Source organism: Microtus oregoni, unplaced genomic scaffold (assembly GCF_018167655.1).
Source record: "Microtus oregoni isolate MIOR12 unplaced genomic scaffold, Mior012 000055F_ref0000237, whole genome shotgun sequence".
In the NCBI taxonomy this organism is placed as follows: Eukaryota; Metazoa; Chordata; class Mammalia; order Rodentia; family Cricetidae; genus Microtus; species Microtus oregoni.
The window spans coordinates 7,514,186-7,530,908 of record NW_024543831.1 but is presented as its reverse complement, the minus strand read 5'-3'; the positions used below and the strand labels follow the sequence as shown (position 1 = coordinate 7,530,908).

Genomic DNA, 16,723 nt, shown 5'->3' with positions numbered 1-16,723 from the left:
TGTGAAGGAAACAGTCATTGTGTTTACTCAGTTAATGCAACACACTAGGGCAGAATTAGGTCTAGAGATTTTTCTAGGATGCCTCATCAGAAGGGGTTTTCTCTATTCTGACTTTTCCAAACTGAAAACCACTGCTTTATATTCTCTGTAAATGTTTGGTTTTCGTATTTGCATTTTCCGAACTGGTTTCACACCCTGTGGCTTTTCTTTTGTAACTTTCTTTGTAACTGGTATTTCAAGAATTTATTTTCAGTAATTGGTTGATATAGAACTGCCAGAAGTTACACCAATATACACAGTAAATTATAAAGTTACCTAATCACTTAGGGCTTGCAGTGTGTGTAAGGCAGTGTGTTAGGTGTTAGGGCGAGGAGAGGTAAGCTAGACTTTGTATTCTAGGAGTACTTCTCGGAGAGGCTGTAAAGTGTACTTATCTTTATCACACAAGACAGCCAGATAAGGAGCACAGGGACACTACCAACAGCTGCAGTGAGGAAATGGGGATGTGGTGCTTAGGAAGCAGGTGACTGAGAAACTAGAACTTGAAGGTTAAATTGCACACGACAATTTCATATAAAGGAGATGGGAAGATCCTGGGTGTAGAGAGTAGATTATTCATGAGAAGAGATTAGGGTATAGTTCATTTAGGTGGAGTGAACAGCTAGGTTGGGGTGAGACTAAACAAGGCTGTGAGTTAGGGATAAATGATACGGCCAGATTTGTGTGTAGGAAACTTGAGTTAGGAGTAGTGCATCTCTGGATTTGTCAGATCAGTACACTGGTGTAAAACCATCTTCCTGGCTCATCTCATTTATCCTACAGATAAATTAGAATCTGGAGTCCTGAGGAGCTATTTAGAGCTGGAGGCAATTGGCCTGAGGTCTCCGACTCTTAAGATGGCCCAGGGGCTCAAGTAGCTCATGAAGTAGGAAGCTCTGGTGTGTGGAAGCAGCTTCATTCCTCACCGAGTTTCTCTTTCCAGCTTCTCCTCCAACTGGGAGGTTGAGGAAGTGACTCAGAGGAAAGAGAAGTTTAGGCACAGAGCCAAGCAAGAAGCACTTTTAGGTTAGGAAAAAATGTGTAGTCTCAGGGAGGAGAGACTGGTGAGAATAAAGTTACCCATGCAGAATTTTGAGTCTGGGAAATTTATACTTAAGCCATGGAAGTCTTTTTCAAATTTCCCCTCCTGGTCCTGTGCTGCTGTGGTCAGAAGAACTGTGTTGTAAGGGCAGAGAACAAGATGAGTTCAGTGCCCACAGAGAGACTAAAGTGAGGTGTTTTAGCCGGTGAAAGAACTGATTCAGAAGAGAAGGTCAAGTGTTGAGAGTCATGTCTAAGACATAACTGGAGTATTTAAGAGCCAGGATGAGATTCCTAAGGAGGAATGCCGAGATTAAAGAGTAAAGGTCCAAGGTTATACCTGGACATTTATGTGGTGGTAAGAGGGAAAGGAGATTAACATTTGTAAAGTATTATATTTAATTATGATGATAGATAGAGGCAGGAATCATTAACCTCTCTTAATCCTTATTTTATCATGGAAAAACTTGAGGTTCGATGGGGTTAAGATGTTTGCCTGAGGTTGTCAACTAAAGAATAAGAAAGCTGACAAAAAGCAGCATAGTTAGAGGACAGCAAAATTAAAACAGTAATTAAATGTCAGAATAGCTTGTCTCCCAAGCCAAGAACAGAAGCAGGTATATGGAGATGGTAGCATATCAAATATCTACCATATCAAATATTACAAGAAGCTTGAAGAGGGCAAGATTGCCAATAACATAGAGTCCAGAGCATACAGATATCTAAATATAATCTAAAATGAAGGGGCAAGAGAGATGGCTTAGTGGTTCAGAGCACTGGTTACCGTTCAAGATGATCTGGATTTGATTCGCACCATACACATGGTGGTGCAAACCATCCTTCACTCCAGATTTGGGGAATCCAGTACCTACTTCTGACCTCTGAGGGCACCAGGCATACACATAAAATGTGAAATACTTAGAATTCATGTGTACCTAATTGGGCTGTTCAGTTTAACTCTATGCGAAATAGTTAATCTGCTTTTTATCAGGAAATTTTAATCTAAGAGGAGAATAAAATAGATTCACTGCTGTTTACAAAAGTAGAGTTAAGAAAAACAAGATTTTTTTCCCCAAAGCCTTTTTTTTGTTGTTGTTTTGTTTTTTCAAGACAGGGTTTCTCTGTAGCTTTGGGGCCTGTCCTGGAACTAGCTCTTGTAGACCAGGCTGGCCTTGAACTCACAGACTAGAGAGTCTGTCTCTGCCTCCCTAGTGCTGGGATTAAAAGTGTCTGCCACCACTGCCTGGCTCAAAGCATTTTCTTAATACCTCTACACACCATCATTCCCATGTTTTCATATAGTTACTTGCTTTATAACACATACTATGTATTATTATGTATAGAGTAGAGTGGAGTTCAGGAATTTGGATTTGAGCTCTTGTACCAGAGAGTAACAGGGAGGCATGATACCAGAGTGACTCATCTGACCCCTTGGATAACAAGTTCCTCTTGTTGGGGTTGGAGGCTTTTCAGTATTTCTGCAATGTCTAGCTCTTTGTAGAAAAACTAACATGTTTCAAAGAAAGAAAATCCATAGTGCATCTTATTGTATCGATCATTAGACATTAAATAAATAATACCAAGCATTTTGGGGCTATGTATGTATTCTAAAGTTTCCAGTAAACTTGCATGATCACTTAGTATGTAAGGCATGATAAGAATTTTTATTTCTCTATCTTAGAAGAAAAAGCACAGAGAGGTTAAAAAACTTACTTTGGAAATGACATAAGAGTTGAACCTAGACACTCTAGACTACTTACTCTCTTTAAAGGAAGGAACATTTAAGTTAGACCTTGAACAACAGGTGTAATTCCTGCATCACTCTAGGTACAGTTCACAGTTCGCAAGCTGGGCAAAGTCTTGGAGATTAAAACAACACACACACTAGACCTGGGTCATTCAAGAGGAGATAAGCCGAGTGCCATTTATTCAAGTTTAGGAAAAAACCTTATATACCTAGCTGTTGCACAATGGAAGTCCCCCCAGGCAGGTGGGAAATTACCGCACCCAAGGTGGAGTAAACAATTGCCCTATAGCTAACTGATGTAGGAGGTTCTTCTGTCTATGTGTTGCTTTCATTGGTTGAATAAAGAAACTGCCTTGGCCTTTTGATAGGACAGAACTTAGATAGGCGGAGTAGACAGAACAGAGTGCTGGGAAGAAGGGCAGAGTGGCAGATGCCTTGAATCTCCTGCCTGAGACAGACATAGGTTAGAATCTTGCTGGTAAGTCACAGTCACGTGGTGTTACACAGATTGGTAGAAATGGGTTAGATCAGGATGTGAGAGTTGGCCAAGAAGAGGCTAGATATAATGGGCCAGGCAATAATTTAATTAATACAATTTCTGTGTGGTTATTTCGGGGGTTAAGCTAGTTGGGCGGTGGTTCGCTGCCTGCTCCTCCTACAACAGCTAACCACCAGGGGCCAGAGGGAGCACAGGAACAAACAGGTTGTTTAGCTGGAAACTGCAACAAGATGTCTGGCTAGAAACTGTCTTCAAGATGAACCCTGGGAGGAGGGGTAGACCCATGGACCCTATAAACAGGTAGAATTTTCTAACCTTTTTCTGTTATGTGTGTGTTTGCATGTGTGTCTACAGGTAGAGGCTGGAGGTTGATAGCAGTTGTCTTCGTCAGTTTCTTTCCACCTTTATTTTTTGAGATGCTCTCTCTCTCTGACCCTGTAGCTGATAACTAACTGGGCTAAACCAGCTGGCCAGCAAACCATAGACTCTTCACTGTACCAGTGCTAGGGTAACAAGGCTTGCTGCTGCACCCAATGTTATTGTCACTCTTTATCTGAGTGTAGGAACTCAAGTCCCATGATTGCACAGTAAGCAACTTGCTGATTGACCTACCTTCTGGTTCTCCCACTTCCCCCTGCTCTCCTCCCACCCTTCTGAGAAGTATCTTACTTGGTAGTCCAGATGGCCTTATATGCTCTTCCCTCTTCGCTTTTTAAGTGCTGGTATTACAGTAGTGTGCCACCTCAACAGCCAAATATTCTTGTTTTATATATGTGTATATATATATATATATATATATATATATATAATTAAAATAGAAGAAATTAAATCCAAATCTTGATAAATACTTAGAGATCAAAGTGAAATCTTTGGGATTACATTCTGACTTACCTAAGGTACCATTATCAATATAACTATGGAAATATTGAATGGCCACCATTTCTCTCTAACAATTAAATTGACATTACTACGTCTGGGGTTAATAACATGAGGAGTTAATCTAGAAAAGGAAAAGAATTGTTCAACTATGGGAAATGACAATAGTAGTAACTAAGGTATTATGTTAACACTTCATGTTTTGGTTTGATTTTTTTTAAAAAATTTCTTTTGGGAGACACTGTAGCGGTGAGGGGAGGATATGGAGAGACTGCAAGGAGACTAGAATTAGGGTGCATGATGTGAAATTTCCAAAGATTCAATAAAGAATATTAAAAAGAAAAAAAAGGAAAAGGAAAGGCGAGAAGAATTTGGAGACTGGTTTAGGTTCACATTTCCCTCAAGCTCTCATTCCATAGAATTGCCTGGAGGGGTTTTATGTTAGCAGGAGGTCCTGTAACAATGTGTGTGTTTGTGCTTGTGTCTGTAGTGGAATAAACATGTTAACAAGAGATCCTGTAACAATATGTGTGTGTGCACGTGTGCATGTGTGCACATGTGTGTGCTTTTCGCTTCTCTTTCACAGTTTCGAAGAAGCACGTGGGAAATACTCACCAAACACCATGTCGAGACAACAAGAGAGTCTGTTGTGCATTGCTCCACTGCTGACCACGGTGGAGGAGACACTGGACACCATCTCTGCTCAAGTCCGAGGACACATTCCTGAGTGGCTCAATGGCAGTCTCCTTCGGGTTGGACCTGGGAAGTTCGAGTTTGGAAAGGATAAGTAAGCCTAGATTTTGGAGAACAATGTGGGCTTCATGGTGTAGTTTGGTTCTATGGAACATGAATTCAGTAATTTCTTCTCTGTGGTGGTTGCTGCAATTTTAGTCTTTCACTAGAGATAAGGAAATTGTTGCCTATAAAAGAAAAAAAAGTTTTTTGTTTGTTTGTTTGTTTTTAAATCATTGTGCTCCCTCATGTGCAGCATGAATTGTGAATTTGAAGTTCACAAGAGAGCAATGCAAGGATCTCTGAGAAACCCCAAGGCCTGAAGGAAGGGCATGGCCTATACCGCCTGCCTCTTTCTCTGCCACCCTGAACTTCCCAGACACAATGGCCTCTTAGAATTCCACATATTTTTGCTTAATATCTTGGCATTGATGCTCTCTTACATGTCTTCCTTCATCTCTTAGTCCTGATTTTTGTCCTTCTGATGTCAACTCAAATCTCACTTCCTTTAATGCCCCCTGTGACTTCCATTTTAAGAACACCAAGACTGACTGTATCACCAGTTTATACGTAGCACTTTCATTGCGAGTGTCCATTTACTCTATTGGCTTGTTTTTTTCTGTTGTTTTTGTTTGTTTGTTTTTAGGTTTTAGGTTTCTTGTTTTGTTTTGTTTGAGACAGGGTTTCTCTGTAACCTGTCCTGGAACTCACTCTATAGACCAGGCTGGCCTTGAACTCACAGAGATCCACCTGTCTCTGCCTCCCAAGTGCTGGGATTAAAGACACTTGCCACCACTGCCCAGCTGTTGGTTTGTTTTTTAAAAATGACTTATTTATCATTTATTTTATTTTATTTGTATCAGTGTTTTGCCTACTTTGTAAGTATATGTATCATATAAATGCCTGGTGCCTGCAGAGATCAGAAGAAGGTATTAGATCCCCAGAAACTGGAGTTATGGGTGATTGTGAGTCACCTTGTGGGTGCCGGAAACTGAATCCATGTCCTCTGTAAGAGCAACAAGAACTATTATTAACCACTGAGCCATCTCTCCCACCTTGTTTGTTTTTGTTTGTGTATGTTAGCAGTGTTCCTTGGCTAGGATGTAAGATCCATGAGGGCAGAATGCTTCCTAATTTATCTAAATGTTCCCAATATCTCAAATCTTGCTAGCTAGCACTCAATAGGTAGATACATTGGGTAAAAACCCAGTAAGTCTTTAGGATATCATTTCTTTGTGTGTCTGAGGGATATAAAATAATAGGCAGATGTGTCTATGGCTAGGAAATAATCTGCTTTGTAACATTTTTAAATGTTGAAAATTTTTTGTATGAAAAATTTAAACTACAGCAAAGTTCCTTGGGTGGAGGGATGAGCATGTATTCCCTGACACATCTTCTTTAACGATTTTATGTTACTCCCTGCCAGCCTTCTCTACTGTTTCCATAGACTTACCTTTTAAAAAATGGCAGTCATCTGGGGACCTGGAGAGATGTCTCAGTGATTTTGAGTTGCATTTGCAGAGGACCTGTGTTTGAGTCCCAGAACCATATGGTAACATACAACCATCTGTAACTTCAGTTCCAGGACATCTGAAGCCCTCTTCTGACCTCATTGAGCACCAGGCATGCATGTGGTACACATATATACATGCAAACAAAACACTAATATACATAAAACAAAAAAATCAATCAAAAAATCAATAAGAAAAGAATTGCAATCACCAGTAGAAATTTCTCTTGTTCTGCTTTTTAAAAAATTTATGCTATCATACCAGCAAGTTAGCTCAGTGAGTAAAGGTATTTGCTAACAAGCATGACGTGTCAAGGCCAGCCCACACGTCAAAGGAGAGAGCCAGCTCCAGCAAGTTGTCTTTTGACCTCCACACACATTCTCTGGCATATGTATTTATTTATAGACATACATACACACTTAAAACTTCACACTATAATGGCTTTATGTTGTTATAAAGCAGAGATGATCATTATCTTTAGTGACTTGTTATTTCAGAGCTTATTATCTTTTAAAAATTGAGCAATAGATATGTAAAACATAAGCTTACTATCTTAACTACTTACAAAGGTGCAGTTCAATAGCACTGAGTTCGTTCATCCTGTCATGCCACTATCATTACATCCATCCACAGAGCTCATTTTAATTTACAGAAATGAGCGTTCTACCAAAGAATTTCTTCCTTTCTTCCCTTGCTCTGCCAACTAACATTCTGCTCTTCTGTCAGCTACACCAGAGCATGTGCCTGGCTGTCACAGTCCATCATTCCTCTCCATCTGTTTTTGAAAAGAGGCCAAGGACCCAGAGAATGAGACATTCCCAGGAAAATTTCAGGATATATATTTCATACTTGCAGGCATTATAATATGCTGAGCTTTGTAGTCAGTGGATAGTATGCATGAAATGTAGTAGAGTGCCCCACCCCACTGCACAAGAGGCCTTCAGGGAGGTACTTTAGAGGTCAGATTGCTGGTAGGTGGAGAGGAGGATGGAGGCTGAGGTAGAGACTGAAAGTGGAGAAAAATCAAAGTACACAAACCAATAAATAACAGAGTGTAAAAGAAGTGGGAAAGCACAAATAAACATGAACAAGAGAAAACAAAGAAGTAACCATTCAAACAGGAAAAAAAAAACAACTCCTAAGAGATTTTGTGGGTCTCAGTGCAAATGCATTTGAACATCTTGAATAACTTTTTAGGAAATATGAATTACTAGAATGGATAGAGATAGAAATTTTAAGCAGATTGACTTTTAGGCAGCTAAATATACTTATAAAATACATTTTCTTTCTTTCTTTTTGGTTTTAAAAGGCGCAAGGGTCCAGGTGGTGATGGTTCACGCCTTTAAGCCCAGCACTCAGGAGGCAGAGGCAGGTGGATCTCTGCTAGTTCAAGGCCAGCCTGGTCTACAAGACCTAGTTCCAGGACATGCTCCAAAACTACCTAGAAACCCTGTCTCAAAAAACTACACACACACACACACACACACACACACACACACACACACACACATATTTAGTAATTTGACATTAATAAATTATTTATAACAGAACCTAACATCACATTACAAATAAAATTCACAAAGACCAGGTGGAATGAAGTCTAAGAAAGCAAGGTTGGCTCATCAATAGGAAATCTACCCAAGAAAAATAGTTATAAAATTATCTTCATAGGTGCTGAGAAGACTTTTTGTTGAAATTCATTATTCATGTCTCATAAAATGTCCCAGGAAAATCAGACTTAACAGATAGTTTCTTAACACGATTTCATAATGTGAATATACCTTCTCTCTTGTTCATGCCTGTATTTTTATGTAAAAATAGCTAAATTGGGAACTGCTACAAGTGGTTTTTTTTTTTGAGACAGTGTTTCTCTGTGTGTAGCCCTGCAAGTGTTTTTTACCCCCATACCCAGGAAAGATGCTCAGTGTTTCCACTACTATGTGAAACTCAGCATCAAACCATATGTAAGTAACACAGTTAGATTAAAGGTATTGATTTAGGGACCAAAGCCTAAGAGAAGAAGTAAGCCCTCTCCTTTCAAATGGTAGGTTAGTAAATCATAAAAACCAAAATAAATAATAACACTAAACAAAACAGTAAAATGCAAGGCAACAGGCTATAGACCCATGCTGGTGGAAAAAACATCACTCATGGTAGCAGTGGACTAAATACTTAGGAAAGGGACTTGGCTCTTGGTGTTTTGTGCTTAGAAATGGATAGCACATTTGGACAAATGGAAACGTCACCTCTTGTTTTGAACAAAGTGACAGTATTTTAAAGGTGCATTTCCTGTTATTTATAAATACATTATGATATTAATAAAAATTCCAACAAGCTATTTACCAGAAATTATACTAATTACTATCAAAGGTCATATGGAAAAATAAATATGCAAGAATTATCAAGAACACATTATAAATGAAAATTGCTAATTTTGTACAAGACATCTAGAGTACTGTAAATTCTCTACAATTGAAATATTATGACATTGTTCATGAAAAAGGAGTAGATGACAGAATAGGAAGCCAAAAACCAGACCCACAACTTACCAAACTGAGCATCTGATAAAGACGGCATCTGAAATTATGGAAAATAAAGGGACATTTTTCTTCTTTTTATCTACATTAAAAAAAGTAGTAAAACACACAGAATTTAAAATTTACATTTTAACCATTTGTACAGTTCACTAGTGTCATGTATATTCACACTGTGAAACATTTTCAGAATTTCCTCATCTTGCAAAATTGGAACTAACAAGCAGCAATTTGTCATTTTTTCTGTCCTCCATTAACCAACTTTATCCATGTTTTTATAAACCTCAATACTTTGCTTTTAATTTTAAGGTACATTTGTTTAGTGTGTGTAATTGCATGTTATGTGACTGTGCTTTTTTACCCACTGAGCCAGCTCTCCAGCCCCTTTGTCCACTTCTAAGGTTGTATATAAATAGATTATATAGTGTCCGTACTTTTATGACTAGTCTATTTTCTTTAACTTAATGATCCTCAAGCTTCATCTATGCTGTGACATATGATAGGGTTTTCTTCCTTTTTAGTGCTAGATAATAATATGGTATGTATTGTAGAGGAGGAAAAATTTTTCCTCATCTTCTTTTGGTCTTCACTAGTCCCAGGAATTAAATCAGCAATTGAGAGGGTTAATAATGGGGAGGGAGTCATATAACCTCTGTTTGCTAGTGTTTGTATGTACTTGGGAACCCCTGTAAGAAAATGAAGAGCTATTGAGCATGGTGCAGGTCTATGTTCTAGTACTTGGGAGGCTGGGGCAGGGAGATCACAAGTTTGAAGTTAGCTTCATCTGCATAGCAAGTTCAAGGCCTGCCTGGGTTATGTAGTCAGACCCTGTTACAAACAAGGAAAGAGAGAGAGAGAGGAGAGAGAAAGAGAGGGGGTGAGAGAGAGAGAAAGAAGAGAGAGAGGGGGGAGAGAGGAGAGAGAAAGAAGAGGGAGGGAGGGAGGGAAGGAGGGAGGGAGGGAGGAAGGGAGAGAGAGAGAGAGAGAGAGAGAGAGAGAGAGAGAGAGAGAAAGAGGAGAGATGAGAGAGCCCCTGGGTAGTAATTTGGCCAAAAGTAGTAAATTGTGACAAGGGTTGGAGCTGGGGCAGCTAGTTGTGGGAAAGTCACTGTCAAAGGGAATGCTCGTTTAATCAGCTTATACTGTTTGTTTTCTCTTTGCTTCAACTTCATGTCTCCAGGTACAAGGATGTCTATCTTCTTTCTGATACAGGGAGGCCATCTTTCATGAAGGAGTTTTAATTTTTGCTATTGGAAAGAAAACAGAAAGCCATAGTGCTTGTCTGCAGCTGCTGTTCTTAAAGTGTTTCAAACTCAGAATAGTGTGTCAAAGTGGCATATTTGGGGGTAACATGCATGAACCTCTACAATCAGTTTATTTTCAGTCATCAATAGATGATGTGGAATTCCTCTAGTATGCTGTGACTATCATTGGTTAATAAAGAGACTGGCTTGGCCTGATAGGGTAGAACAGAGCTAGGTGGGGAAAACTAAACTGAATGCTGGGGAAAAGAAGGCAGAGTCAGGGAGAAGCCATGGAGCCGCCACCAGAGACAGACATGCCAAAATTTTGCCAGTAAACCACAGCCATGTAGCAATACACAGATTAATGGAGATGGGTTAGTTTAGGATATAACAGCTAGCCAGAAACACACTTAAGCTATTGGCCAAACAGTATTGCAAATAATATGGTTTCTGTGTGGTTATTTCGGAACTGAGCAACCCAGAACAAACAAGTGGCCTCCTACAACAAGTAAATACATTTTTTTTGCTTCTGTCTTTTTGCTCTTGTGAGTAATGTTGATCTGAGCCTGAGAGAACAAAGACCAGCCCTGATTTCAGGAACCATTGTCTTTTCAGACAATGATGTTAGCTTTTCTTGCCCATACTGATGACATCAAGCATTTACTCTGTCAAACACAGGAAAGAAAAGATCTCATAATAGCTTTTTTGTTTATTTATTTATTTATTTATTTATTTATTTATTGAGACAGGGTTTTAGCTCAGGGTGACTTCAAACTTCTAGTCCCTGAATCTACCTCTCCAGTGTTGAGATAACAGATGCATATCATTACACTGGCTGTGATAAAATTTTTTCAAAACAGGGCTACATTTTTTTCTGCTTACAGGTTTTTGATGTTCCATGTTTTAATTTTTATTTTTTACATGTGCCATTGCATATATGTGGAGGTCAGAGGACAGCATGCAGGAGTCTGTTCTCTCCTTCCATCCTCTGGGTGCTGGGGATTGAATTCAGGACATCAGGCTTGGTAGCAAGCACCTTTACCCTCTGCACCATCTTGCTAAACCTGCTCCGTCACTTTAATAGGTAATTTCTAGTGTAATTATAAGGTCAAAATGATTCTGCAAAAAATAAAATTGAAAAAACTATCATAAACAGAAAATTGAATGCATTTAAGATGTGAGGATGAATGTTTCTTTTTAGGAACTTGTTCTGATTTGGAAAATGCCAGGTTTTTTCTCTCCTCCTAGTCATAGGGAAAAGAGCAAAATTATTATTTTTTTTCTTTGGTTTTTCAAGACAGGGTTTCCCTGTAGCTTTGGAGTCTGTCCTGGAACTAGCTCTTGTAGACCAGGCTGGCCTTGAACTCATAGAGATCTGCCTGCCTTTGCCTCCTGAGTGCTGGGATTAAAGATATGCACTGCCACCACCTGGTATGCACAGAATTATCTTAGGATTCACCTGTAGGTTTTTCCTTCAGCCCAGTGGAAAGTGAGCTTTTTTGACAGGGGTTAAGAATCATAGGATCAGGGTCAGGAGAATATAAATTGCTCTTTCCTGTTGTAGCCCAGGGAATTTAGAACACTGTCATTCCTTAATTTCAGATTCTCTGAGTTTTTGGTTGGTTCTGGGGACCCATGTTCTTGCTTATCTTTATATTTGGATGAGAGAAATATCATTTCGACCCCATGCTTCCCTTATTCCTAAGTTAGTTTCTATTGTCACCTCCCATTTGCAGATACAATCATTGGTTTGATGGAATGGCTTTGCTTCACCAGTTCAGAATGGAGAAGGGCACGGTGACATACAGGAGCAAGTTTCTACAGAGTGATGCATACAAGGCCAACAGTGCTGGAGATAGAATCGTGGTCTCAGAATTTGGCACACTGGCTCTGCCTGACCCATGCAAGAATATCTTTGAGCGTTTCATGTCCAGGTTTGAGCCACCTGGTAAGGAGCCCTTAAAACGACAGTGATCATCATTTAAATTAGTATCTATACACATAGAAATCTTGAAAATATACATTTTAAAAGTATATTATTATTTATATGCATGTGTCTGTGATTGTGGGTGTCCGTGGAGGCCAGAAGAAGTTGTTGAATGTCCTGGAGCTGGAGTTACAGATGGTTGTGAGCTGCCTATGTGGGTGCTAGGAAGAGAATTCAAGTCTTCTGGAAGAGCAATATGTGCTCTTAAATTTTGAGACATCTTTCCAGGCCTTGAAAAATACATTGTAAGTGTGTGAGTGTGTGTGTGTGAGTGTGTATTTGTGTGTGTGTGTGTGTGTGTGAAAGAGGGCATTGAAGATTTCTTCCTCAGAGCATGTGGTTAATGTCTGCTACCTGATTTCAGTCATGACTGACAACACCAATGTCAACTTCGTACAGTACAAGGGTGATTACTACTTGAGCACCGAGACCAATTTTATGAATAAAGTGGACATTGAAACTCTGGAAAGGACCGAAAAGGTAATGTGTAGGCCCCAAATGAGTAAAATAGATCCCAATTTTCTTTTTATTTTATTTATTTTTTATTTTATTTTATTTTATTTTTATTTTTTGCCATTTTCTTCTTTTTATTGAGAAAAAAAAATTTCGCCTCCTCCCAGCCTCCCAGTCTTCCCCCCTCCCCCCACTCCTCTCCCCCTCCCCCCCACTCCTCCCCCCTCCCCCCACTCCTCTCCCCCTCCCCCCACTCCTCTCCCCCTCCCTCCACGCCTCTCCCCCTCTCTCTCAAGTCTGAAGAGCAGTCAGGATTCCCTGCCCTGTGGAAAGTCCAAAGTCCTCCCCGCTCCGTCCTGGTCTAGGAAGGTGAACATCCAAACTGGCTAGGCTCCCACAAAGCCAGAACATGTAGTATGATCAAAACCCGGTGCCATTGTCCTTGGCTTCTCAGCAGCCTTCATTGTCTGCCATATTCAGAGAGTCAAGTTTTATCCCCTGCTTTTTCAGTCACAGTCCAGCTGGCCTTGGTGAGCTCCCAATAGATCAGCCCCACTGTCTCAGTGAGTGGGTGCACCCCTCTTGGTCCTGACTTCCTTGCTCATCTTCTCCCTCCTTCTGTTCCTCATTGGGACTTTGGGAGCTCAGTCCAGTGCTCCAGTGTGGGTCTCTGTCTCTATCTCCATCCATCGCCAGATGAAGGTTCTATGGTGATATGCAAAATATTCATCAGTATGGCTATAGGATAGGATCATTTCAGGTTCCCTATCTTCAGCTGCCCCAGGAACTAACTGGGGACCTCGCCTTGGGCACCTGAAAGCCCCTCTAGGTCCAAGTCTCTTCCCAACCCTAAGATGGCTCCCTTAATTAAGATATGTGCTTCCCTGCTCCCCTATCCAACCTTCCTTTATCCCAATCATCCCGTTGCCCCAAGTTCCCCCCATCCTCCCGTTCTCACTTTTCTCTTCCCATCTCTCCTTACCCCCCTCCCACCCACCCTTAAGATCCCGATGTTTTGCCTGGCAATCTTGTCTACTTCCCCTACCCAGAAGGATAGCTATATGTTTTTCTTTGGGTTCACCTTCTTATTTAGCTTCTTTAGGATATCAAATTATAGACTCACTGACCTTTATTTATGGCTAGAAACCAATTATGAGTGAGTACATTCCATGTTCATCTTTTTGGGTCTGGGTTACCTCATTCAAGATAGTATTTTCTATTTCCATCCATTTGCATGCAAAATTTGAGAAGTCATTGTTTTTTTACCGCTGAGTAGTACTCTAATGTGTATATATTCCACACTTTCTTCATCCATTCTTCCATTGAAGGACATCTGGGTTGTTTCCAGGTTCTGGCTATTACAAATAATGCTGCTATGAACATAGTTGAACAAATGCCCTGGTCATATGATCGGGCATCACTTGGGTATATTCCCAAGAGTGGTATTGCTGGGTCCAGGGGTAGGTTGATCCCGAATTTCCTGAGAAACCGAAACACTGCTTTCCAGAGTGGTTGCACAAGTTTGCATTCCCACCAGCAATGGATGAGGGAACCCCTTCCTCCACAACCTCTCCAGCAGAGGCTATCATTGGTGTTTTTGATTTTAGCCAATCTGACAGGTGTAAGATGGTATCTCAAAGTTGTTTTGATTTGCATTTCCCTGATCGCTAAGGAGGTTGAGCATGACCTTAAGTGTCTTTTGGCCATTTGAACTTCTTCTGTTGAGAATTCTCTGTTCAGATCAGTGCCCCATTTTTTAATTGGGTTAATTAGCATTTTAAAGTCTAGTTTTTTGAGTTCTTTATATATTTTGGAGATCAGACCTTTGTCTGTTGTGGGGTTGGTGAAGATCTTCTCCCAGTCAGTGGGTTGCCTTTTTGTCTTAGTGACAGTGTCCTTTGCTTTACAGAAGCTTCTCAGTTTTAGTAGGTCCCATTTATTCAATGTTGCCCTTAATGTCTGTGCTGCTGGGGTTATACATAGGAAGCGATCGCCTGTGCCCATCTGTTGTAGGGTACCTCCCAATTTCTCTTCTATCAGGTTCAGTGTGCTCGGACTGATATTGAGGTCTTTGATCCATTTGGACTTGAGTTTTGTGCATGGTGATAGATATGGGTCAATTTTCATTCTTCTACAGGTTGACATCCAGTTGTGCCAGCACCATTTGTTGAAGATGCTTTCTTTCTTCCATTGTATACTTTTAGCTCCTTTATCGAAAATGAGGTGTTCATAGGTTTGTGGGTTAGAATCTGGGTCTTCTATATGATTCCATTGGTCGACTTCTCTGTTTTTATACCAATACCAAGCTGTTTTCAATACTGTAGCTCTGTAGTAGAGTTTGAAGTCAGGGATGGTAATGCCTCCAGAAGTTCCTTTATTATGTAAGACTGTTTTGGCTATCCTGGGTTTTTGTTTTTCCATATAAAGTTGATTATTGTCCTCTCAAGATCTGTGAAGAATTTTGATGGGACCTTGATGGGGATTGCATTGAATCTATAAATTGCATTTGGTAGAATTGCCATTTTTACTATGTTGATCCTCCCAATCCAAGAGCAAGGGAGATCTTTCCACTTTCTGGTATCCTCTTCAATTTCTTTCTTCAATTCCTTAAAGTTCTTGTCAAATAGATCTTTCACTTCCTTGGTTAGAGTTACCCCAAGATATTTTATGCTATTTGTGGCTATCGTGAAAGGTGATACTTCTCTGATTTCCCTCTCTGCTTCCCTATCCTTTGTGTATAGGAGGGCGACTGATTTTTTGGAGTTGATCTTTTATCCTGCCACATTACTAAAGGTGTTTATCAGCTTTAGGAGTTCTTTGGTGGAGTTTTTGGGGTCGCTTATGTACACTATCATATCATCTGCAAATAATGAAAGTTTAACCTCTTCCTTCCCAATTGGAATCCCCTTGATCCCCTTATGTTGTCTTATTGCTATTGCTAAAACTTCAAGCACTATATTGAAGAGGTATGGAGAGAGTGGACAGCCTTGCCGTGTTCCTGATTTTAGTGGGATGGCTTTGAGTTTCTCTCCATTTAGTTTGATGTTAGCTGTCGGTTTGCTGTAAATAGCTTTTATTATATTTAGGTATGACCCTGGTATCCCTAATCTCTCCAAGACTTTTATCATAAAGGGATGTTGAATTTTGTCAAAAGCTTTTTCTACATCTAATGAAATGATCGTATGATTTTTTTCTTTCAGTTTATTTATATGATGGATTACATTGATAGATTTTCGTATGTTGAACCAGCCCTGCATCTCTGGGATGAAGCCTACTTGATCATAATGGATAATTTTTCTAATGTGTTCTTGGATACGGTTTGCCAGTATTTTGTTGAGTATTTTTGCGTCGATGTTAATGAGTGAGATTGGCCTGTAATTCTCTTTCTTGGTTGAGTCTTTGTGTGGTTTTGGTATCAGAGTGACTGTAGCTTCATAAAAGGAATTTGGCAATGACTCTTCTGTTTCTATATTGTGAAACACATTAAGGAGTATAGGTATTAGCTCTTCTTGGAAGTTCTGGTAGAATTCAGCATTGAAACCATCTGGTCCTGGGCTTTTTTTGGTAGGGAGGTTTTTGATGACAGCTTCTAATTCTTCGCGACTAACAGGTCTATTTAGATTGTTCACCTGGTCCTGGTTTAACTTTGGTATATGGTATTTATCTAAAAACGTGTCCATTTCTTTTACATTTTCCAGTTTTGTGGCATACAGGCTTTTGTAGTAAGATCTAATGATTCTTTGAATTTTCTCTGTGTCTGTGGTTATGTCCCCCTTTTCATTTCTGATCTTATTAATTTGCATATTCTCTCTCTGCCATTTGATTAGTTTTGATAGGGGTTTATCAATTTTGTTGATTTTCTCTAGGAACCAGCTTTTTGTTTCATTGATTCTTTGGATTGTTTTCTGTGTTTCTATTTTGTTGATTTCAGCCCTCAGTTTGATTATTTCCAGTCTTCTACTCCTCCTAGGTAAGTCTGCTTCTTTTTTTTCTAGAGCTTTCAGGTGGGCTGTTAAGTCTCCAATGTGAGCTTTCTCTGTTTTCTTTAAGTGGGCACTTA

At 39.8% G+C, this 16,723-nt stretch overlaps 1 protein-coding gene across 2 annotated transcripts in view; it reads left to right on the top strand.

Annotated features, from left to right (window-relative positions):
* The window catches only part of LOC121438393 (beta,beta-carotene 9',10'-oxygenase), a 42,980-nt gene that overhangs the window by 10,300 nt on the left and 15,957 nt on the right, over positions 1–16,723 (top strand). Inside the window, exons 1-4 of one of the 2 annotated variants that reach the window (XM_041638717.1) lie at positions 3,282–3,305; positions 4,789–4,989; positions 11,960–12,171; positions 12,575–12,690. In XM_041638717.1, the coding sequence (XP_041494651.1) occupies positions 4,826–4,989; positions 11,960–12,171; positions 12,575–12,690 (492 nt within the window). In that variant the 5' untranslated portion in view covers positions 3,282–3,305; positions 4,789–4,825. Of the gene's footprint in view, positions 1–3,281; positions 3,306–4,788; positions 4,990–11,959; positions 12,172–12,574; positions 12,691–16,723 lie in introns of those variants that run through there. The other variant, XM_041638716.1, reaches the window with a different exon arrangement.